This window comes from Pezoporus flaviventris, unplaced genomic scaffold (assembly GCF_033815535.1).
Source record: "Pezoporus flaviventris isolate CSIRO_AGI_PZ_B2104156 unplaced genomic scaffold, CSIRO_AGI_Pfla_v1 ptg000078l, whole genome shotgun sequence".
Classification (NCBI taxonomy): Eukaryota; Metazoa; Chordata; class Aves; order Psittaciformes; family Psittacidae; genus Pezoporus; species Pezoporus flaviventris.
The window spans coordinates 18,970,482-18,993,721 of NW_026892626.1; the positions used below are offsets into that span (position 1 = coordinate 18,970,482).

Sequence of the window (23,240 nt, forward strand, 5' to 3'; positions counted from 1 at the left end):
ACCGGCCGCTGCCCGCCCCGCGGGGGTCACCCCGTCCCCGGGCGCTGCCGCCGCGGCCCTTGCGGGCTCCGGACAGACCCTCCCAGAGCAGCGCTCGGCGGGGCCGGGCCCGGTGGCGGTGATCGGGGCTCGTCCCTCCCCGGTCCCGCCTCAGCGGCAGGCCCGGCGCCTCGCCCCGTTGCTAGGGCCGGTTGCCGCGGCGCCATGTCGGGCGCGAGCGGTGCCCCGGAAGCGCTGCCCGGGGTGGGGTTTCGGTTCCTGTGCGGCGGGGCCGGGCCGGGCCGGGTGAGGAGGCAGGAAATGGCGGCGGTGCTGCAGCAGCTGCCGGGCCCTCCCGCTCCGCAGTGCCGGGCCCCGCCCGCATAGAGCCGCCGCGGCAGCCCGGGCCCGCGCCGCAGCCCCGCCGGGACGGACTCCGAGCACTTTACATACATGAGGTACCGCGGGGCCGCCGAGGCGAGGCGCAGCGGGGACCCGGCGGGTGGGGAGGGGCCGGGCGGCGGGGGGAGCCCCTCGGGGCGGCCCTGCTGCGGCGGGGGGAGCGCCGCGGCCGCCCGGGTTGGAGCGGGGCTGCGGGCACGGAGCCCGCCCGGGCGGGAGGGGCTGGGGCCGGGGGGGGGGGGAGCTCTGCCGGAGGCAGCGGCTTCCCCGCGGGGCCGAGCTTTGCCCCGCCGGGCTCGGCATTGTTCGCTCCGCGGGGCGGGCAGCCCTTTGTGGCCGGTGGTGGCGGGGCAGGGCAGGGCGGGCAAGTTCTCGGGTAAAGTGATGCAGCAGAATTGTTCTCCTCCGAGCGCTCGGGTGTGCAGCGCAGGATGGGTGGCTGCTGCCGGCCGTGCCCCATCGCCTCCCTGCCCCTGGGCGAGCAGCCCCGGGGTCCTCGGCAGCGTGCGTTTGCTCCGGAGGAGCCCGCATTGGGAGCCCTGAGGGCACCTTAACCCCGCTCCTGGTTTATTTTTTGCCTCGTGCTGCATTGCTGTTGACATGGAAACCGACACCGCTTTCTGTTCCAGAGAATTGGAAGCCAAAGCTACCAAAGAAGTCGAAAGAAAACTAAGCAGGTAAGATGCTCATTTGTATTCACTCCTACAGTTTGGAACAAGAATTGGCCTTGGGCTAGAAATCGTTGTGGGCTTAATCTGGAGCTTTAATCTCGTGTTAATTGTAAGGAGAAAAACCACCCTGAATTTGAAAATGTCTTCTGCTGCATAGAGAAATCCCTGCAATTTATTTAATTCTATAAACACCTTTTTAGCGTGCCTTCTTTACATAATAACAATATCAGGCTCTAGAACAGAGTTTCTTTAATAGGGCAGGGTTTTGAAGAGAAGAATTACTTGCTTTTCTGTCCTAACATGTGGCACCCAGCAATAACTGAGAATTCAATTAAAGGCTTGCTTGGTTAGGGTTTTTTTTTTCTATAAAGTTCAGGTAAATATTATTGGGAGGCCAAAAGTAGTTGCTTTTGGCAAGAACCTTGCTTTAAGCTCAAATAAGCTCTATGTTGCTGTGTAACTCTTAGCTCTTTGCCTCTTTTTCCATGAGGAGTTAAACACAGCGAGTTTCCCATGAGCACGTAGCTCTTGTTTGAGAACTTTGCAGACTGTTCAGCTCCCTTTCTCAGTTCCTCAGCTCAGGAGTAAGAGTTTTGTTGGGAATTCTGTGCCAGTAGCATCCATGCCTTTGGTGCTTCAGAAGTTACTTCCTGCGCACCGTTTGTTTTTAGTGCGGTGCCTTCCTTGCAGATACCTGCCTCTTCCCGTTGGTTGCATTCTTTGGGTTTGAATTCTGTCCTACGTTCTTTTTGTGTTCTCTTTCAGTCAGACCTAAAGGGACTTTTGCAGCTGAACTTCAAAGGGCCTTCTAGCAGGGCTGTTTGAAATCTGCTGAAACCTAAGTGTAACTGATAGAATAGTCAGTTCTGGCACCTTTTCTTATTTACCATGTCTAATCAGTCTCCAGTGTCCAGGTTGATTCATGATTACACTGAAAACTGACTGCCTCTATCTTGCTGGCAGTGTGTGTCTTCCTTGGTTTTGGTACTGTGCTTAAGCATGACTAGTTTTCCCCATTTTGTTGCTGAAATACCTACAGTCTTTAAGGTACACTGAGCACATTGCTTTTAAATGCAATGTCAAAGTCACTGGTAAATGGGTTTTACTTGAAGAGAGTGATTTTAAATTGCAGCTCTTGAAGGAATCTGTCCTGAAAAGGTACCAAAATGCTGTGTAAATAGAAAATGGAACGGTTGGTGTGCTGGGAAGCACTTGGTGTGGCCATGGTGCCAGGAGCGATTTTGGGATGGACAGAGTGCTAACAAAGCAATAGTCGGGTGAAGTCTTAGTAAGTTGGTAGTTCTTCACAGTTTTCTGACCTTAAGAGGCCTCTGGGCACACTGGCAGGCGTGACAGGTAGTGACAGAAGAGAAAGTGACCCACAGAACTGCTGCAGCTCAGCGCTCGCTGGGGCATGGGGGCAGAGCAAGGTTCACTGAGCTCTGCTCTGGAATGGTCTGTGTGTTTTCTGACACAGAGGTGGGTGTTTCATGTGTTTAAAAGAGCTAGCTTCAAGTTAACGTTAATACACCGGTTGTTTTCAGAAACCTGCTTATGTTCAGGGAGGGAGTTTCCACCGTGTGAGCACACAGGCTGATAAAACTGTGGCCTGCCTGCTCTGGATAGCCTGATTAATAGTGTTCCAGTTGTAGAACTCAGCAGATAGCCCTCATTCTTTCTCTAATGTCATTATTTACGATCTTATTAAATTTGCAGTGACCCAGTCAAATCGTGAGAGAGCAAATAGCTTTTCCTGGGAAAGGCAAATAGACCCATGCTACGGTTGTTCTTAATCTAAAACTGCGGAGTCTATATATAGACTGTAGGCTCCAGGGAACGTTGGTGTGGCTTCATGGACATGCTGAAGTCACCTTTGGAGTCTGTGCTTATAAACTGATGGGTAGTAAATATCCTTCTTTTATCTTACTGGGAATATTGGCCTGGACTGTGGGTTTGCGATAGAACATGTGTTCTAGGTTTTACCAGAGCTTGCTTATCCAGTTGCAGTGATTACTGCTTTAAACTCGGGATTAGCAATTTGCCTTGTTTGGCCTTTTGGAAAAGAATCTTCATTTGGTCTGTGTTCTCTTTTAAATGCCTGCGTGCCCGGTCCTGTGCAAATATTCCTGGTCTCAGAAATGAGCGGAGTGCATGATTTGCATCAGTAATTCAGATAAATCTGTTGCGCACTGCCTTGTGTCCTGTTTAAGAGTTAAATGTCGCCTCTTCAGTCTCCTGCTGGACCAGAGCTGTCCGTTAATGACTGGAGAAATGCAAGAGCTACATTTGGTCAAAATCAGGACCAGTAAAAATCACCATTTAGTTCTTTTGACTCTAGACCTAACTGTTGACTTCTGTTTGGTAAACAGGGCTTTCCTGCCTCATTTATGTGGAACTGAGAGAAGGTAAATATCTGAAGTATGTTTACAATATTTTTTTCCCCAAACCCAGGGTTTTGACTCTCACTTCACACGCATGCAAATCATAGGGAAGGTTCACCCACTGCTTTCATTCACCTGTGTTTCTGCTTCAGAGGTTCCATCTGCATTGGTTGCAGGCTGCCCATGTCCTGGGGGAGAAAGCTTTTTGCCTAAAATCATGCTTACCTCTAGATTCCATCCATGTATCTCCTAAGTTCTTACTGTACAATTTATTTGGTTTACTCTTCCATGTTCAATAACCACCATATTTCCATGAGGCTTTCCTTGTGGGCTGCAGGAAACCGATGAGATGGCTCAGTGACAGAGGCATAGAGAAACAGTGAGAAATGGAGTTGTGTCTGTTGATATTTAAGCTCTTGGTTTTCTGTTGGGTTTTTTTCCTAATAAACTTCTTATGGAAGACTTCAGCAAATGGGAAGAGTTTACTGCAAAGACAGCATCTGTTCATACTTCTCAAGAGTTTTAGAGATATTTGGGCAAAATCAAACATTCCTTTCTCCTCTCCACACACTTTTTCAGCTCATGCAAAATCATCAGGTTGTCCCCATCAGATAACTTGCATTTTACCTTCTGTTTTCCTAGGCTTACAGCAAGGCCGTTGTGCCATATACTTGATAGGGTGCTAATAAAACTGAAGCAGTCTGGAGTATGGGTGGTCTTATGGTTAAGATGCTGGACTTGAACAGTCCTTTGGGTTTGTGCATCTGTTACAGATACCCAGTGTGACCAGTGTGATTATGGAGCAGCAGTTTAATCTGCCTCCTTCGGTTCCCCATTTGTTAGATTTGTCTTTTGTATGCTTGTGTGGCAGTGAGCATCTTTGATGAAACTTCAGGGTGAAACTAACACAAATGCTACTCCAGAGCTAGGATGCATTTACAGTGCTTGTAGTTTGGAGTTAGTTCTGGTGAGCAGCTCCTGTATTAGCAGAGTGGGAGAGGTGAGTGTGTTCAAGCAATTGGTAGAGGGAGATCTGGTAGGTAGAATTCGATCACTTTTAGGGTGATAATTTAAAGACTGAGGTACAAAAAGCAGAACAGAAAGTAGCTGACAAACATGAATTAATTATTCACTGGAGTAATTGTTTCAATTTTTAGCTTGGCAGCACCTCTTCTATGTGTTAATAGCTGGAAAGAACAACACAGGCACTTGTGTAAAGTGGTTTTGTTTTGTTATTGGTGCCTGAGGCTTCCTTTGCTCCTGTGTTAAACACTGAGTGGTTTTGGTTGCCAGAGCCTTTCCATTTAAGGCACTGGTGGGGTTTGTTGGTTTTGTTTCTTTGTTAACTTCAAAGCACTGGTTTCTATTCCATCAACTTGCTCTGTTTGCTGTTTTGTGGGAAGCATTGGCAGAGGACTTAGAGGTTCCATTTTTAATCAAAATCCACATTTTACAGTTAATTCTTATATAATGATGGTTTAGCAGAAAAGCTGTTGGGGGGTTAAAAAATAATTTTTATTGGCATGTGTGTAATTGCATAATTTAAAAAATAAAGATTAGGGAACTTGCAGGTCAGAATACAGAAATATTATCAAAACATAAAGCCTCAGCAATGTTTGACAGTCAGTGTGGAATGTCACACACAGGTTGACTAGGTAGCAGCATGTGTGCATCCATCCCTCCGTCTTTACTGTCTTTGCAGAACTGTGAGGGATCTTTCAATGCCAGACACTTAAATGCAGCTATCTGGCAGTGTTGCACCTGTAGCACGGCAAGTTCATGTGTAACAAAAAGAGCAGCAAATGGGGGAAAGAATTTGTTTGTTTCCCCCAAAATTCCTGGTTTATATTTGACACTAGAAGCTTTTAGAGTGCTTTCAAAAGCCCCAGCGTATAATCACTTCTGATTCTTACTTTTATGCTTACTCCATGTAGTATCCAGGCAGAAGGTAAAACCTGGTAGTTATCTTTTCAGGTTCAGTTAGAATAAGGGCTGCTGAGAGGCTGGCGATTTCGCTGCTCTTTGCCCACGGCAAAGCAGTTCCCCTGTGAGACCCATGACCAGTGGTCCTTCTCTGCTCGGCATGCAGGGACATTGCAATGACACCAGACCCCTGCATGTCTGCAGCCTTCGGGGTGCTTCAGAGGAGACCCACTGCAGACATACTTCTGGGAGAATTGCTTCACAGCCTCAAGGCTTCTAAAAGCACTTGTTGGGATGGAAGCAGCATCTTTAAACCGTGCTAGCATCATCTTGTGGGGTGGTGTGGGTTTGGAGGGGGTTTGCTGGGCGTGAGCATCTGGAATGCTGCCGGCAGCTTGAGCAGCGTTTGTGGAGGGCAGAGCTAGCAGTTAGTGCCAGCCTGCAGAATGCAGAAAGCACAGTGCTGTTGTGTGGGTGGTTCTGGTTTGGGGAACACCAGGTAATGTGTTCACAGTGGATGGCAGCCTGGTTTATTTTGGTGCTGGAGTTTGCCGTGTGCAACTCACGCGCTTTCACTCAGAGGTGAATATTGAGTTCAGGTTGTAATAATGCAGTGCCGTGTCTTAGGGCTTAGTTTGTGTCAGAATCCTGCTCATAACTGTAATTTCCTCAGCGAGGTGACTGGAATTGCAATTTTATTGTGGCATAACATGTTTCCCTTTTGTATATTATAACAGAAGATAACATGCTGCACAGACAGTAATTATCACATCTTCAGCATGTCTTCGAGGAAAATAAGGGTATCCTGGATTCTCCTACTCCTTAATGTAGGAATAGAGATTAAATATGTCTAGTTCAGCCCAGGTATTTTTGCAGTGCCGAGCTGGAGCTTTTGAAATTAAAGATGAATAGAACTTTTTTTCCAAGAATCAGTAAGTGAAATATGATTTGCTGTAAATATTACTTGAAATGTTTACACAGTGAGGTTACAGCTTTTTTCCAGTTCACAAGCCAAGTAACAAGGCAAGCTGTACATAAAACTAGCATCATCAAAACCTGAGACACAGAAGGAGTGAGGAGAGCTGAAGGAGTGCTGGCTGTGGAAGTCAGAATGTGGTTGCTCTTGTTTAATGGCGCACAATTGTGATGGTGATGAAGGGGGAGACTTGCTGTCAAAGATCACCAAGATCACTCTGTCCTGCCAGAGTCATACTGTTCTAGAAGACGAAAAAGTGCTTACTTTAATGGGTTAGTTGAGGAAGGTGTTTTGGTAGCTTGGTTTTTTTTCCACGTACACAAACAAGAATATTGCTGAGGTGCACACCCAAAGAAAAGGTATTTTTCAGTAAATAACAATATTTATCTGATGCTCCTTCTGTTTGAAGTGAGGCACATTCTGGCAGGTTCTGCTTGTATCCTCTCAGAGCCATTGATGTGCAGCCTCTCCTGAGATCTAGATCCGTTTTTATTCGGTGTCACTTGGACATAAAGCCCTTTTCAAGTTAAGCTGTTTAAAGCCCAGGCCTCTGCTCCAGCCTCAGATGTGCATTTCTTATGATGAGGTATTTAATTTCCAGCTGGTCTAAAATGAAAAATAGGGTTTGCATTTCTGCTAAGGCCATTTAACCTTGAGCAAGCCGATTCAGCTATACAGGAGGAAAAGGAAACTCCCTGTACCTGTGTTTTAGTGAAAGTTGGGTGACTGATGGGCGATAACAGAGGTCTGTTCATATCTTCATCTTATAAATCCAAATTCAGTTCTCAGTTGTTTCTTTTCATTTGGCCAGCTGATGGACTGAGAGTGCTGTGACAGACACCTCTGACACAGGGGGGTGGATTAAACCTACCCCTATGTAGGGCAAAGCCCAGCAAAAGAACTTGCTCGTTTTCTGGCTTTGTCTTGTTACTGTGAGACCAGATTCCTGCAGTGTTTCTTGTTACGTGCTATAAAATAACATGAAGCTGCTGATAGTTTGTACACAAAGAATAATACAGTGGGAAAAGGTGGCTATTAAAGCCTGGGATGATAAATGGGAAACACTGCGTAACATTGTGTTTCTCAAGGAGTAGCATTAAAAATGTAGCTTGTTTGTGGTGTGTTCTAATGGGTGCTGGAATCTGAGGCATAAATACCATCATTTGCTGTCTGTTGAGGGCCTGTGTTAATGTGTTAGCAAGAATAAAGGGAGTGTGCGCCTTCAGCTGTCAGAGATGGCGATGCAGGAGCTCTGCTTCAGATGTGATGACTTAATAGGTGAATCTGGATTTGTATCTCAGGTTTATGTTTGTGCGGGAGGGTGGTGGGAATAGGGCTGCCCTCCTGGAGAGATTCCGTTTCCTGTGAGGAGCAGGGGCAGTAAGGCTGTTACTGTTGTTATTTAACTGTACAGTTGGGTTAGTTCTGTTTTCCAGTCACTGAGAATTAACATTACAATGATCATCTAATACTTTTAAAAACATGTCGTGGACTGTAGGTGGGTAATGTTTTTCAAGTGTTGCTAAGGTCCTGATACTCATCACAAGAGGTTTCCAATGTGTTTTAACGTGGCTTTGTAATCTGAAAGCTGTTTTTCTTAAACACATGAAAACAGAATGATCACGGTGTCATCATTTAGGAGTTTTATTGCTCCTGTGTGGGAACAAAAAGCTGATGCTGTGCTAGAATATTCCAGAGACCGTGGTGTGTTAGTGTTAGCATCTGTATTCCAAAAATAAAACCTGATCTTGTTGATGTGGCTGCAGCAGGATTGACGAGTTACTTTTTTTTCCTGTGAAATGCTACTTTGCATTCTGCTTGCTCTTGAAAGTGCTACAGCTTGCTTCAAACACGGAATGGTTTTTCAGTTCGTGTATTCAGTTCATGTTCGTTTCGGCTGTGACACACTGAAAGTTGTAACACAAGGCAGAGCATCAGTGGCTTTCTCACCTCCTGGAAATCTTCTCAGGTTATTAGGACCCCTGGAAGTTTTGTTCCCATCCACAGTCCTAAGCAGTGTACCACCCTGCAGCATTGGTACACCTCATAGGCTTGTAGAATGGTTTGGATTGAAGGGACCTTAAAGCTCATCCACTCCCAACCCCCTGCCATGGGCAGGGACACATTCCACTAGAGCAGCTTGCTCCAAGCCCATCCAGCCTGGCCCTGGACACTGCCTCCTGTCAGACATGCACCTGCCAGTGCTGAGGAGACCTGGGGATGGGGGACCCCAGGAAGGAGAGTGGCCAGAACAGGCTGATGCTGCACAACGATGGCTGGATCACAGCATGCTCCCTCCCCTTGGGAAAGAGGATGTCATGGGGAGGTGTCAGGATGGACAAAGCTGGCTTCTGCATCACCTTTACAGAGCACACGTGTCACTGCGGGCTAATCATTACCTCAGCTTTGTAAAGCATCCAAGGGGTTGCTTTAAATGAAACTGGCCAACCGTGACTGTGTTCTGTGGGTATGTGAGTAACCTCTTAGTTGTCCATGAAATAATTTCTGAGCCCTAATTGCAAATGCAGCACTGCATTTCCAGTGAGACTAGTTGCAGCCAGATGATAAAACTGTGATCAAATGCCAAACAGCCACAGTGTATGTGATGGTTTGTGACTTTCAGTGCAACTGAAATAGAGGGGGCTCAGAAATAACATTTTTAGGGTTGTTTGTTTTTTTTTGCAAACCTAAAAACATCGGCAGTAATTCCTTTAAAAAAGAACTAACTAATGCTTGCTCTCTGGTATTAGAGAATCTTAAAAGACAGCATCTGACCTGTGGAAACTCTTGGGAGCCTTGCTCTGCTGCTCTGGGTATGCAGGGTGAAGGAGTCGGGTGGTATTTGACTGCTCATGGTCAGAGTACGCTGCAGCTGTTCCTCTGGTAAACATCTGCGATGCCAGGCTGCATCTGGTGACACATAGCATGGGCTGATGGGCCAAAAGTCACCCCAAGAGTGGGAGAGGAGAAAAAGGATGCTGGATGTACAAGAGATCAGTGTTATTCCAAAAGAAGGGAGCACTGGGAAAAGAAATCAGTAGAGGATGAAATTGGAGTTGCAATGAGAGTAAAGTTTTCAACAGGTCGGATGAAAACTGATTCTTGTTTGTGTGAGTTGCTCTACAGACACACGTAACCGTGTTCCAAAGACTCTGTTTACAGAGAGAAGTCACAAAAGAGATTTCTAATTAAGAAATACTTGGTTTGGGAATACAAAACTTTCCTCCCCCCAGACAAATTGATTTTTGCCATCCAGATAAAGCATAGCTGCTGTCTGGCAGTATTAGCAGTAATAAAAATAGATTGGAGAAAACTGCTTCAGTCACTTAGCCAAAATGCAGTCCTGAGTTTTTTTTCCTGGTGTGCTCACGGTAATAGTCTCAGAAGTTTCTGTGCCCTATAAATAATTTACATGTTGCTGGCTCTCTTCTTCCACAGTGAATGTCATGTGAAAATACTGCCACAGCTCTTCTTGTTTGAAACCACTGTTAATAATAGCCAAGTGGCCACGACTTGACATTCAAATACAAGTATCGTTATTGCAGCATTGACCTTAGCGGGAGGGGAACCACTTTTCATGCTGAAGAATCACACAATGGGCAAAAGAACAGGCTCAAAGTTTAAAGGGAGAGCTCAGGTGGGCAGCAGGAAGGGGGTACGTTCTCTTCCCAGGGCATGGCAGTGTTACACAGAGTGCAGAGTGTGCTGAGCTGCTGTAAGGGAGAGACCTGCTGAGCTGCTGTTGAGTATCGCTTACACTGACACCACTGCAGTGGGAGGCACTTGCTGAAAGAAGCTTCTGTCTAATTAAAAAGGGAGGCGGTGGCTTGGATTTGTCCCAGTGGAGCCAGGCACCTGGGAGGCACATGTGGGTTTAAAAACTAAAAATGAGAAAGGGCAAAACCAAACCAGAGTGATGCCTGCACTTGCACTCATTTTAAAAGGGACTTGAGCTGTCTTAAAAGTAGAATTCACCAATTACTTACATAGCTAAATAAGTAATGAAAGTCCTAATATTTGCAGAGTGCCTTGGTTTTTACTGTATTCAATTGGCTTTGCTTCTGACGTGTAGCTATATCTTGGCAAAGATAAAAGCAGTGCTTTTCTTGTGCAGAGCTGAATTCTGGAGATAGGCACCAGACAGGACCACTCATCACAAACAGGGGTGTTCATTCCCTTCCAGCAGTTGTTTCTTGGCCTTTTCTTTTGCCACAGTAAATCACCTCCATGTCTCTGATCAGTTTTGCTGCCCAGAGATCTCCACAGCACCTTTGAATCCGAGCACCTCCTGTTACTTGAGCTGCAGCTGATGGGTTAGAGTGTGTACAGATTGGGAGAAAACCAGCTGCATGTGAAATGTTCCTTTAAAAGAGAGGACTTGTGCTGATCTTTGAAGGTTATTCAAAGAGCGAACTTGGTGTCTTCTTCCTTTACTTACTCAGGACGTATGGAGTTTGTTCCCACATCCCACTCAGAGTATCACAGAAATTAGGATTGGTGTGAAGAAGCAGTTTGCCCAGGGTGGATGTGCAGTGGAGCTCATGTTGAGATTCAGAAATGGGAGGGATGTGTGTTATACCCTAGATGTACGCTGCAGAAAGAGGTCTGAAAAACATCTTCAACCTGTTCTTTAAATTTCATCACCTGACTGTATGGTCAGCACTGGTGGGGCAACAGCTTCTGAGCTTTGAACTCAGAAATACTCCTGACCCTGAAAGGGCAGAGAATTTCTTGCAGATAGGCTTTCTAGCCTACAGGAAGGCTTTGTTCTCCAACTCTCAAACGCTTAAGTAACTGTATGTTGTCTTCCTGTTACCGTGCTCTAGCAAAAGCTAACTGCCACCACTGTTTGATGTTTATATCCAGCTTTATTGTTACTTCCTAAACTTCAGAATCATCCTTTCTGTGAGCAGTTGGTTTTAGTCTCATATACAACACAACCAACTGATCTTCACTTGCACATTCATGTTGCCACGAGCTCTTTGCACCATTAGCCCAGATGCTTTTGTGCCTGCCCGTGACCATGGTCTGTTCTGTCGGTCATGTCCTCATTCTTATCAAGAATCCCTGCATCTCTCCAAGCATGGCCTTAAAGAAAAGTTTGTTTCCATTATCCTGACATTTGTGTCACATCTTGGTCCCTGCAGTCCCTAATGGCTTCAAGTGTGCTTGCACCTCTGCAGTTCTTCCTGCTTTTTATACTCCCCATGTCCTGCCTTTCCTCTTGCCTTGGCTGAAGTCTGTTTTTAAACAGTGCAATCCGCAGAGTGCTGTTGCTGCTAAACCTTCCGTTTTAGCATGTAAAACCTTGTATTAACTGAATTCAGATTAATGCCATGGGGTTTGTTTTCACTTCTGTCAAGTTATGGTTTTGTCACTTGTTTAAGGCGCTCCAGAATTGCTGTGCTGTTGACAGCTCTGGTGTGCCCATGCTCTTCAGCTCACGTGCCAGCTAGTTCATGTGTGCTTTATGTCAACAGTGCCACACATACAGTGCACACAAGGGGTGTTGCTTGGCAGAGGTGGTGTTTGGGATCAGGGAGCTGATCAGGCAGTGGGGGCAGCACCAAAGGGTCTGTGTGGCTGCAGGGAACCCATTGCCTGACGGGGTGAGCCGTGACGTGTGTGCTCAGTCATGGCAATGCACAATAGCAGGCAGGGATTAACCTACATCTGAATTTGTGCTGCCTTTTGAATGGGATTTATGGCTGAGCCTTCATTGTAACTTTTGGAAAAAGAAGCTCTTACATGTAGCCTGACACTGCAGCTGCTCTTCACGTTGTGTCACTTGTGGTTTGCACAGTCCCTATAGAAATATTATCCAATTAGAAGTAGAATTCCCCTGTCCTTTTGTGTCACTGTGAAATAATTGTTCTAAAATGAATGTAAGTGTGTACAGATTGTATTTTGGGGAAGTTAATTACAAACTGTGTGGTTCAGGGATTTTGTGCAAGAAGAGGAAGAACAGTTGATGGAAGAAAGGAAAAAGAGAAAAGAAGACAAGAAGAAGAAGGAAGCTGCTCAAAAAAAGGTATGTTGGACATTCAAAGGTAACCGCCCTGCTTCTGGGTTACTTTAGTTTCATCACTGGTAAATGCTGGGTCAGCTGTGGTTATTCAGAAGTGTTTTCTGTTTAATTTAATGTTCTAAGCTTTAAATGTGCTGTCAGTTACTTAGTGGTAACTGATACATTGAACATCTTTATTGGCTTTGTGATCCATTTTGTCAGAGGTTAAATGTTCTGAGATGAGCATTCTCTTTCCTGATTTCCCAGTTGAAGTGGTTTCACGTTTAAAAACTTCCTCAATGTTAATGCATTTATTAGTAGAATAAAATTAGCTCTTTTTTAAGATGGTGACTTTCAGCTGCATCCTTCCTTTACTGTATATTCTTATCCTTCCATATGGAAACATGCGTCATAAGACAGTTTGTATGAAGGAAGGCGGATAAAAATGAAAATATTGACAGCAGAGGTGTATTGGGATGGAAGCATCACAGAAACGCTTCAGAGTGAATGATTCAGAGTCCTGTTTACGGTCAAGATACTCATTATGGCCATTGATTCTTAATATTGACCCTGAGCTTCAGAGGAGCTTGTAAATGTGTTTGTAAACGTGTCCGTTTCAGGTGGGAGCAGAGGGAACCTGCTTAGCAGTTTCCTCTGATTTCCACTGACTAATGCTGGATGTGTCTCTTAAGAGCATCCTGGTTTGTGTTCTCAACCACAGGCTCCCCAGCAAAGCCTTTTAAAGCATTTTACTGTGACCAGGTTCTGGTGTATTTTGGAATGTGACCTCTTCTCTTCCACACATGTCTCTAGGTGCTGTGGAGGGTCAGAAACAGCAAAAAATTGTTTGAAAAGTTCTAGGTTGTCTCATGTTGCTGTTCATGGGTCAGTGAATTGGCTCTTAAGTCAGAGCTGAGGAGGGGAGGAGGTTACCAGCTCTCCAGGGTAAGCTCTAAACACGCACATGGGCATGGCAAGAACTGAAGGGACATCGTGTCATTTTGCTGTGGAAGAGAAAGCTGGTGCTTGGGTTTATGTATTCTGTAGTTTTGTGATAATTTGATCTAAAAGGCATACTAGAACAGCAGCAGCAGTCGCAGAGGTGTGATGGTTGAACTGGAGAAGGCATGCTCTCTGCTTGCATCCTGATGCCGAGCAGCTTCTGTGGGACATCCAGTCTCGTTTTTATGACGGTATGCACATGGGGTTTGGACGCTTGGTTCAAAGCCAGCTCCTGTGCATGCAACACCCAGGAGCTGAAGTGCATACACAACTTCCCAAGCCTTCAAAATACAGTTTTGAACCAGATCTGTCGAGCAAAGAGTGTGATGAAGAGTTGTGGTGCGTTATATGAGGCCCCAAGCACAGGAGCTGCCTTCTGGCAGGTGGGGATACTGGCAGTGGTGTTGGAAGCAGCGTAATAGGGTAAAATTGGCAAAACTGAAACTGAAGTGGGGTGGGGGGCTTGATAACCCTGGTGCAAGCGTTAGCCCTGCTTTGGTTTCCTAGCTCAGTGGCTGATGCGCTGCAGTAAGTGGAGTTCTTCGGAAGAGGCTTTGCAGGGTCTCCATTTGCAGCTGTTTCTAGCAAAGAGCATAAATAAGAAACCTGAAAAGCTTCTGCTCAGGGTTTCGTGGGAGCAAGGGGGCCACATTTTGAACTCCTGGACAGTACAGCTACAGTTTCTGTGTGTACACTTGCCTTTGTCAGCTAAAGAAGCTGGGGGGGGGGTTAAGGCTTAAGGCTCTCTTGATTTCCATAGGAGAAGTGAGGCTGTGGCACTGGAGAGCTGTTGTGAGTGTTTCGGTAGTCAGCCCTTCCAGTGCTAGTGTCTGAACCTGGCCAAGACTCAGATTAGATCAATGGATCGGTAAATCTCTATTGCACGCACACGTGCTCCATTCCCCTCACAGTTTCAATTATAGACAATCATAGCTTAAGTATTACGGCAAATTTATTGCCTCCTATGAATTTATGTGATACCGTAATTAAAATGGGCTGTATACGGCTACCAGAGTGACCATATCCAATTAAATCTCGTTGTGCTTTGGCAATAGTGCATTTTAATAGTGATAATTAAGAAAACTCTAGTTGCAGGTAGGGAGAACTATGAGCTGTGCTTTTGAGAACTCAGTTTTGCTGGTTTATAGTTAAACCCTTGCAGTTAAGGTGTGCTTCCATACCAGACGTGTTTCTCTCCCTGTATTTATCCTGTGATTTTTAATTGCAATTTTAGTCAAACAGTTCTCTAATGTTGGCAGTATCATAGGTGTAGCCGGTTGAGTCTTGAAAATGACTTGGAAAGTCTTTGCATTTCCTTTCTTCTTTACATGTCTAGTCCCTCCCTCTGCAATAAAAGTGGTGGCAGTTCTTTGCTTCCAGGCACAGTTTTTAACTCGCTCAAAACATCTTCATTTGCAAGTTTAATGCAGTCTGTTTCATGTACTTATCTTTCAAATTAATTTTGTCTTCTGTAACATTTAAACAGCTTTCTAAGCATGAAGAATAATAGGCATGGTGTGGTTAGAGACACTTCTGAAGTAGATAATTAAATAACTCTAAAACATGTTAAAAGAGGGGAATCAGAAGCTAATGTTGCTTTATGAAGCGGCACGTGCATGCAGGGGTTTTATCTGCACACATCACTGACACTTTTCTTTTCTTGTTCTAGGCCATTGAACAAAAAATCAAAGGTAAGTTACTTTACAGTTATTTCTGTTCTCTGTGTTATTCCTTCATTGTTAAATATGTTGAATCAGATGGGTCACCCGAAAGCTCTTCTCGCAACTGAATGATGGGCTTCTTGAAACTTTGGTTGTACTGTTTCAAACAGTGACCACAGAACAGTAATGACCAAGGGGGTGTTCCAGGGATTGGACTCTTCTGTTCTTCCTGGTTTCCATGCTCCGTTACTTAAACAGCACCAGGCATATACATAATACCTTGAGTTCTTTTCTTTATTTGCTTTCTGCCTTCCCATTTTTGGTAGACAAGTAATGGATATATCTGGCCATAACTAACTATTGCATGTGGAGGGTTCATCCTGCCAGAATGATCACGATGGCCATACCTGGAAGCTGTAATTCTGATGTTTGGTGGCAGGCTGAGAATGCCACAGTTATTCTAAATGTTTGTGGGGTTCATGCAGATCCCCATTTCAACCAGCCTCCAGAGAAGGGGGAGAGGGATTCTTTTCACTTGCTCTTTAACTCTAGCTCTTAACCTGTTAGTTGGGAAGTGGACAGTAATTGCTTAGGTGTTCATGTGGAGTGCTTGCTGCAGCCCTGTTTTCGGGGAACATTGGCTTTAATTTACTACTCACTGGAGCAGTGGTAGAAGCAGGAGCTCAGAAGCCCTGCTTGGCAGAGATGCAATTACTGCTGGAAAATCAAAAGGTGTTTGAAGTGCTGTTCTGGCATGAAGGTAGTAAAATGGTAGAGGACATACTGTGCTTGGGAAGAGCAGAGAAACAAATGGAAGTGGCCATTACTGTGGAATGTGCCTTTGAAGCAGCATCCTCATTCACATGAGGTTGGAATGGAGGAGGCAGGTTCCTCACATACAAAATGCACTGATGCTCCTGCTGAGGGCTGCAGCGCAATTACAGCTATCAGGAGGCATGGTTTTGTCTCGTTTATTTAAATGCAGTGTATACTTTAGTGCCTGTTTAAATGGGAAAAGAAAATAGGTAAGGGTAGGAGCAGCAGGTTTTCGGGCTCTGAGGAGGGAGTGAGGCCAGCCTGGGTTCGTGTCTCAGGGAGCTCTGTGAGGAGGAGGATGGTGCTTTTGCTGTGAGTAGTGATCACTTGAGGCAGTGGGAGCTGCACCAGTGCTGCTGATGAGAGCCCACGTTCCAGATGTGCAGCTGTCCTCTGGGTTTCACAGGGCTGAGTGCGGGTCCTGCCCTTCCAGCCTGGCTCCGGGCACTGAGACCAGCTGGGAATTCTGTGTGTGTCTTTGTATGAGTGCTTAATAAAACTGCTGAAAGTGTATTGTAATCAATAAATATGCTTTGCTTGTTTTTTAAAGCACCCTTTTTCAAACAGTGCATGGAATTACACTTGCGGTACAGGCTGAGCGTTTGTTTTCCCCTGCACGTTCCTGCCATAAGGCTTCTGAGATAATATGCCAGATGTAAATGAAGAATTGTCAAAGTGTTTGGTTTTACTCTGAAGCAATAAAATATATCTGAAAAGACAGCAAAGAAGAAAGTGGTGAAACAGAGTGTAAATAATAAGGTCCATTTTGAATGAACATTTGACCTATGGACTTGTGCTGTGCTGGCATCCCGGCATCACAGCACGGCTCAAAATAGCAGGAGGGCACAAATCCTGCCCTGAGGTACCTGGTTGGGTGAAAACTGCCTTCTCTTGAAGGACAGCCAGTCTTTTTATTATGTTCTTCTGTTCATTTTCTCCTTGGAGCCTGATGGTTACTGAGGAACTGTTAAGTTCTAGCTTCAGTGTTACATTCTTATTATTAACAGGGTATTTCAGGAAGTTCATCAGGAATGTGGAGCTGTCACAGGCACACGCACACGCTGCCTGTCCTGAAGCGGAGCAGGCATGAGGCGGTTCAGATAGAGGACTTTGTGCAACAGTTTCTCTAGGAACAAAATCCGTGGTTACATTGCACAAAGCGCTTTCATGGCATCGCTGGTTCTGCCTGCTTGTGTTCAGGATGCAAATGAATGTTTCATTAGTTTCCAAGTTTCCATCACGTTAATGTCTTAAATAATTCATTCTGTGCATGAGCTGAAGATAAAATAGCAGAGTATGGGATCTCTAAATAATTCACACTTACGTTCCTCCTTTCAGGAAGGAGCTGGTTAAGTGGCAAGGGTGGTTGGTAGCGTAGTTTGGGAGGCTCCAAAATGTTGCTTTAGCGAAGGCAGAAGTTGCTGTTTAACAGCTGAAGTAGCTACCTGTGGTCGTGTAAAGCACTAAGACTGCCTTCCGAGGAAGTTAGTAGTGCTGATTTTTTCCCGTTCAGGATTAGGGACGGAAGTAATGAAGATGATGCCGATGCAGATGTTTCTGGTACAAGGAATGTCTTAATACTGTAGTGTTGTCATTACAAATGCATGTGTGTCATTCCTGTGGATTTCAGATGGTCCAACCCGTCTAGTTTTACATGTCTGGCTGTATTAAAGGAAAAGAGGCAGTTCATAGGAGTTAGTGTATAGCTTAGTTGCCAAGTGAAGGTTCGTTTGTGCAGCAGCTGGCGCAACACATTCACACTCAACAAGTGCCCTCCAAGTGCTCCACTGCCAGGCGTTTGGGGAAAAAATAAGCGTCATTTGAAGGCCTTATTTGAGGAGAATACTGCAGAACTGACAAGTGTTGTGGTATTCCTTCTACCACAGCAGGGTATTTTTGCTGTGTTTAATGTCAGCGCTGTTAAAGATGGACAAATCAATCAGTTTATCCTGAATTCCTCCTAAAACAGGGCTCTGCAAACTGCACCATGGCCACAAGTAGCTGCTGAGAAGCCAAGCACTCGAGTAAATGCTGCTTAAGAACATTTGAGTTTTGTTGTGCTCACTTCAGCAATCACAGTGTGCTTCTCCAGCAGGAGATGTCCTCAGGAGCTGAAATGTCTCTTTGCACACACTTCAGTGCACATACATAATACCCTAGCAAAGTAGTTTGTGGGAACTAAAGGGCAGTGTAGGTGCTAGTGTTGTGGTGAGCTGTTCCCAGTGCTGCTGCGTGTCGGGAAACAGTGCGAGCAGGAGCTGAAAACTGCTGTCAGTCTTCAGCCCCGCATTGCTCTGCTTTGTCAAGGCAGAGGCGTAAAGCACTGCTGCTGCTGCAGAGCAGAATCAACTTTGAGTCAACCACTGAAACGGAAAGGGCTTTTAAAAATAGCTGGGTGTGGAGCTGAAATCTTTGACTCATATTTCCCACCTTGGAAACTTGGTACTCGTTTTCTTTGCTGGGAAGCACCATTGCCCCAACACAGCCTCCTCTGGTCTTTGTGGGGTTTTTTCTGTCACTTCCCTCCCTGTGCTTTTCCAGCTCGGAAAGCCTGTTAACGTTTCGATGCTGGAGGCGAACGGCGTCGATGCCCAGTGAGGAGCACTGTGCTGGGAGAGCCGGGGCTCCCCTCGGCGCGGCGGCGCAGGGGTTAACGGCTTGGCAGCGGTGGGATATTTTCCAGCTCGGCTCGCTCAGCTTACAGCTGCGGCCATTTTTCCACCAGGAAAATTCTAGCACTACATCTTACGTGTGTCAGCGCCAGCGCCAGGCTTCCTCCGCTTGCCCTTCAGCATTCCAGCACTGACAACTCTCGGGGGCATGGCACGCGGGCAGGGAGCCGCACAACACATTTCTCAGAGGTCAGCTCCGGCAGCAGCGAGAAGAAACACTTAAATGACAGCTCGGTGCTGCTCTTTGTGTGCTTCGGGAGGGATTTGATCTCTGCCCGCCGGGCCGGTGCGAGCAAGAAGCTGGTTTCCATCTGCACTAAAGTTAGTGGCAGGGCTGCCATTTTTGGGGCTGGAGGGAGCCGTGGCCCCGCTCAGGAGGAGCTGGCAGCGGCTCTCCAGGAGCAGTAAAATGACACCATGCTTCTCCTCCATTTTCTGGTGAAGTCTGCCGAGTGGGAAAGCAACACAAGTTGGAAGCGTCTCTCTTTGGAATCCCTCTGTTCACTGTAACCTCTCCATCCCCTGCTCCGGGCTTGCAGCAGGTTTGTGCTTTATGGAAACCTCCTTTTTACTGCTCGCTTCTGTAAGCTCGCTGGTGGTAAATGAGCTGTGCTGGTGGTAGTGGGAGCTTTCTGCCCTGGTGTGATTCTACATCGCATACTGGTGGGCAGAGCAAACTTTACCGAGCCAGCAACTCGTTTATGACAAACTGAAATGTTAAGGTAGGGATTAAGGGCTGTTGGAATTTATCGTAGCCATGTTGGAATATTAATGTATTATTTAGTCTGCTGAAGGTGTGGACCAGAAAACGTTGGACAGGGGCAATTGTATTGCTTAAAACTGAAGTCTAGGGTACTTGGGGAAGCGATGGGAAACTGCAGTTAATCCATGTTGCACTTTGGGTTAATTCCAGTTTGAAATTAGCATATGAATGTAAACTGTTGATTCTTTAGTCCAGCTTTTGCAGGGTAGATTTCCATTCAGTTTGCTGGCTTTATGGCCATGTTTGCTAAGGAAATGAATGCACAGAATACATGAGAAACACAGATTTCTTGAGCTGTTTGTGTCATAGCCCAGGGGCTGGCTGGGCAGGACATGGTGTGTTTATGGTCGAGGGCGATTCGGTTACCTGCAAGTTGGATTCTGTTATAATACACACTTTGTCTTAAAGCAGCTTTAATTATGGAAGTATTAATGTTGCTGTGTTGCCGTAAGCGCTGCTGGCAGCTGGGTTGGGGTGTCTCATGGAATGTCACATAGAAATGATTTTACTTGATCCAAAGGAGCAGTTGCACAGAATGAAGGGGGAGTGCAGGAAAACTGAGTCTCCTCCGTGGCCTGTTCAGGGGTGATGTGGGTTGTATCAGAAAATCCCCTCAAGCTGGGGGTACTCTCCACCTAAGCTGACATTAATGAGAAAGCTCAGGTCCAGCGTGCAGAGGGGTTTGTGTCCCTCCCTGGTGCCATTGCTTGATAGGGGTGTCCTGGCTGCAGGCAGCGGTTGTCCTTGTCGGCACCCCTCGCTGTGCAGAGCTGTTGGTGTGGATGGGTGGCAGCAGGAGGCACTTTGATGGGTCAGAGCAGCAAGATTTGGGCTGCAGTGGCACAGATAGGGGTATGTGAAGAATTTTGGTGGTTTTCTGTTGGTTTTTTAAGTTCCAAAGCTTGTTGCAGTACCCAGACCACAGAAATGTGCTATAAGAGCTCGTGCATTGAAGTGGTGACAAATTCTTCGCTAGCTGCTGAAATAGCGCTCCTCCCCGCCAAGGTTCAGTCACTTTCACTCATTTTAATGATTTTTGACACAGGGCATTTTAAAAGGAATCAATGGGAGAGCTTTGTTCAGGACTACTTTGTGAAACCTGGTTTTGATCATTATCTGTTGCTGCATTACATGCATCAAAACACTGTGCAAGGAATCAGTTACCTACTCTTAATACAGGCAACAGCTTAAACTGGTGGCATCTGATACGGTGCTGGTGATTTCTATCAACTTGCCCATGTATCTAATGGCATTTGAACACCTCCTGTTCCCTGTGGACATTAAATCAACCTGTGTCCTGGCCATTCCTCTCCTTAATTCTGTCCTGCTCCAGTCAGCTGTGAAATAGAGGAGCAGGGTCGCTGCTGTGGAGCCAGTGTGGTGGTGAGCACCTGAAGGTGCTGCCTCTGAGGGGACATTTTATTCTGAAGGCCTTTGTGCTTGTGTTTTTCAGAGCATGTTACTGTGTATTATAGGAGAAACAAAAAGAAACGGTAGTCATAAATAGCACTGTCAGTGTTCAAGTGGATTTAAAAGCCTGAAGAGCTTGTTTTCATTTATTTTTTATGTTGTATTCACACAAGTCTGTTCTTGAAAGTGAATGAGAAAATGGTCTTTAACCAAATTAAACACGGTCATGTGGTAACAGTGTTCCTGCTGCTGCCATGCCAGGGAGTTGTTGAAGGAAGACAGCGGGGAGATGGTTGGAGGATGCTGCTCTTCAGCCTCAAGTTGTGTATGTTTAGATGATGCCAATGTGCAGAGCTATTCTTGAAGTAAATCCAGCCGTGTGTTTGTCACTGGAGAAGCTGTCCTCACCGAGCTGTCCCTCGCTGTTAGCAGCAGGAATGCCACATGGATTAAACTGTTTGCCTTCAGCCACTCAGACCTTGTGAAGCTCTGAGCAGAGATGGTGACGACCACACAGGCCGGTCAGTGCTGAGGGAGGTCGTGATCGAGTCTTGTGCTATCTCAGGGAGTTCCACAGTGAATGTATACACATTATGTGGATATCATGAAGAAATCTGGAGAGTACATTGACATGTCAGTAGTGTGAGGGGTTGGAAGTGCACTTACCTGTGACAGGAAGTACAGGTAAGCGTAAGACAGAAAGTACACTTACCTGTGACATTACTTACACCTGGACACCATATGCTCACCACCAATGTACTGGCTGGGTGGAGGTGCTGGATGGAGGATGATGTGGTTTTCCCTTCATCCAGCATCAGGGTTTGGTGTGCTCCCTCCCAGCTGCCCTCTGCCAGCTGTTTGACCTTCATCTGGCCTTGAAGGGGCCATGCTGCCAAGACTGGAGCTGCAGTTGCCCACTGGCACAGTCCTGCCAGGCTGTGTGGGGTACCGGTGCTGTTAGCTGCTCCTGCTGGAGCAGCTTGACCTCAGGGCACCAACACATTTCCCTTGGGATTCTAGGGCTGCTGGAGCAGGCAAGTCCCAGTGGTGTTCTGTGTGCCCTGTTCACCTCTTTTACTTCTGGGACAAAACCAGAACATTTTTCTCAGTATAACACTTAAATTTCCCATTGGGGTAAGATTTGGGGGGGTTTAGTACTTAAGTATTTATTAAAATAGTTTAAATGCTTAAATAAGCTGATTTGTCAGAAAGCCCTGTAGAAAGACTTTGTTAGTAGTAGCATACTTTAGCCAAGATAACTTTGTTAGGAGTGATAGTAAGATATATTTCTCCTTCCCAATCTGTGCTATTAAAGCTGTGTGGTTATGGGATAATTGAGCTGTTAATGGGGAATGAGTTACCACTGGCACGAGAAGAAATGCTGCCGTTACATGCAACATGCAGATGTGTAAGAATATTGGCTTAGTCTTCAATTGGAGTTGCTGTTCTTATGAATAACTTTGTCCAACTTTCTCTCTTTCTGGGGGTGGGGGCAGTGCCAGAACAAACCAAGACCAGTGTAAGCCAGCCTCAGCCTGTCACCTCCAGCGGCACTTCCCCAGCAACCAGCACTAATAATAATGCCAAGCGGGCCCCAGCCAGCAGCCAGCAGCAGCAGCCCTTGCCTCGATACCCTCCTCGTGAAGTACCACCGCGATTTCGACACCAGGAACAGAAACAGCTTCTGAAACGAGGTCAGCAGTTACCAGTGATAGCTGCAAACCTGGGATCTACTCCTAAAGTATTGAACGGCCAGTCAGGAGGCAGCACTGTCACAAACAAACAACCAGTGACCAACGGAGAGGTGCCGAACAGCAGCAAAAAACAGCCAGGTGAGGGCAGGTGCCATGTGGCCCTTTGAACTCAAACAGTTTCAGTTCAATTGTCAGTGAAATACTTGAGCTAACGTTTAAACCTCCCATGTAAGCTGTGGCATGATGAGAGATTGTCCTGTGTCGTAGTTTAATATTAAACGCTGCAGGATGCTTTGGGCCATCCGTGTGCAAGTTACAGATAGAAACCTGAGACATCATAGTTGCTTCTTGTTGCCAGTGGTGCACAGTGGATTTGTCTGGTTCTGAACAGGAGCCAATGTGACCACTGCTCTGCTCTGAGTTTCCAGTCTTTATCCTAATGATTGATGCAAGCATGGTCGTGGTATGAAGCATCACTTTCTGCATCCAGTTTTGATACACGGATCTCCCAAGAAAGTGTCATTCACATAGTTCTGAACAGCATCTCTAGACTTTGGGGTTTTTTTTCTTCTTCATATCTAGCAAGACAGACAGGATGCAGCTTGGTTGGAATATGAGAGTTGCTTTTTGCTGCTAGGTCAGAGTTTGTCTTTGTTCATCTATGTAAAGCTTGGTTGACTTAGCAAATGGATCAACCTTTACCTTTTACTATTTGAGTTATCCTTTGTTATGTTGGCTTGTTACACTTTCTCTTCAAATACCCTTCTAAGAGTAGTAAGCTTACCTGTTACATGTGCGTAATTTGCTGTTCAGTCAGTGTACTGTCCTGCAGCTCAGACAATTTGGGGAGGCAATAAGGGCAGTCTCATTTAGGCTGGATAAA

General features: G+C 46.0%; 1 protein-coding gene across 6 annotated transcripts in view; it reads left to right on the forward strand.

Moving 5' to 3' along the window:
- The first annotated feature begins 259 nt into the window (after positions 1-259).
- Positions 260-23,240, forward strand: part of TNRC6A (trinucleotide repeat containing adaptor 6A) — a 46,636-nt gene continuing 23,655 nt past the window's right edge. For 4 of the 6 annotated variants that reach the window (XM_061474045.1, XM_061474048.1, XM_061474047.1 and 1 more), the window contains exons 1-6: positions 260-437; positions 1,011-1,058; positions 3,422-3,457; positions 12,273-12,363; positions 15,011-15,032; positions 22,160-22,495. In XM_061474045.1, the coding sequence (XP_061330029.1) occupies positions 433-437; positions 1,011-1,058; positions 3,422-3,457; positions 12,273-12,363; positions 15,011-15,032; positions 22,160-22,495 (538 nt within the window). In that variant the 5' untranslated portion in view covers positions 260-432. Of the gene's footprint in view, positions 438-831; positions 1,059-3,421; positions 3,458-12,272; positions 12,364-15,010; positions 15,033-22,159; positions 22,496-23,240 lie in introns of those variants that run through there. The other 2 variants (XM_061474046.1, XM_061474044.1) reach the window with 2 other exon arrangements.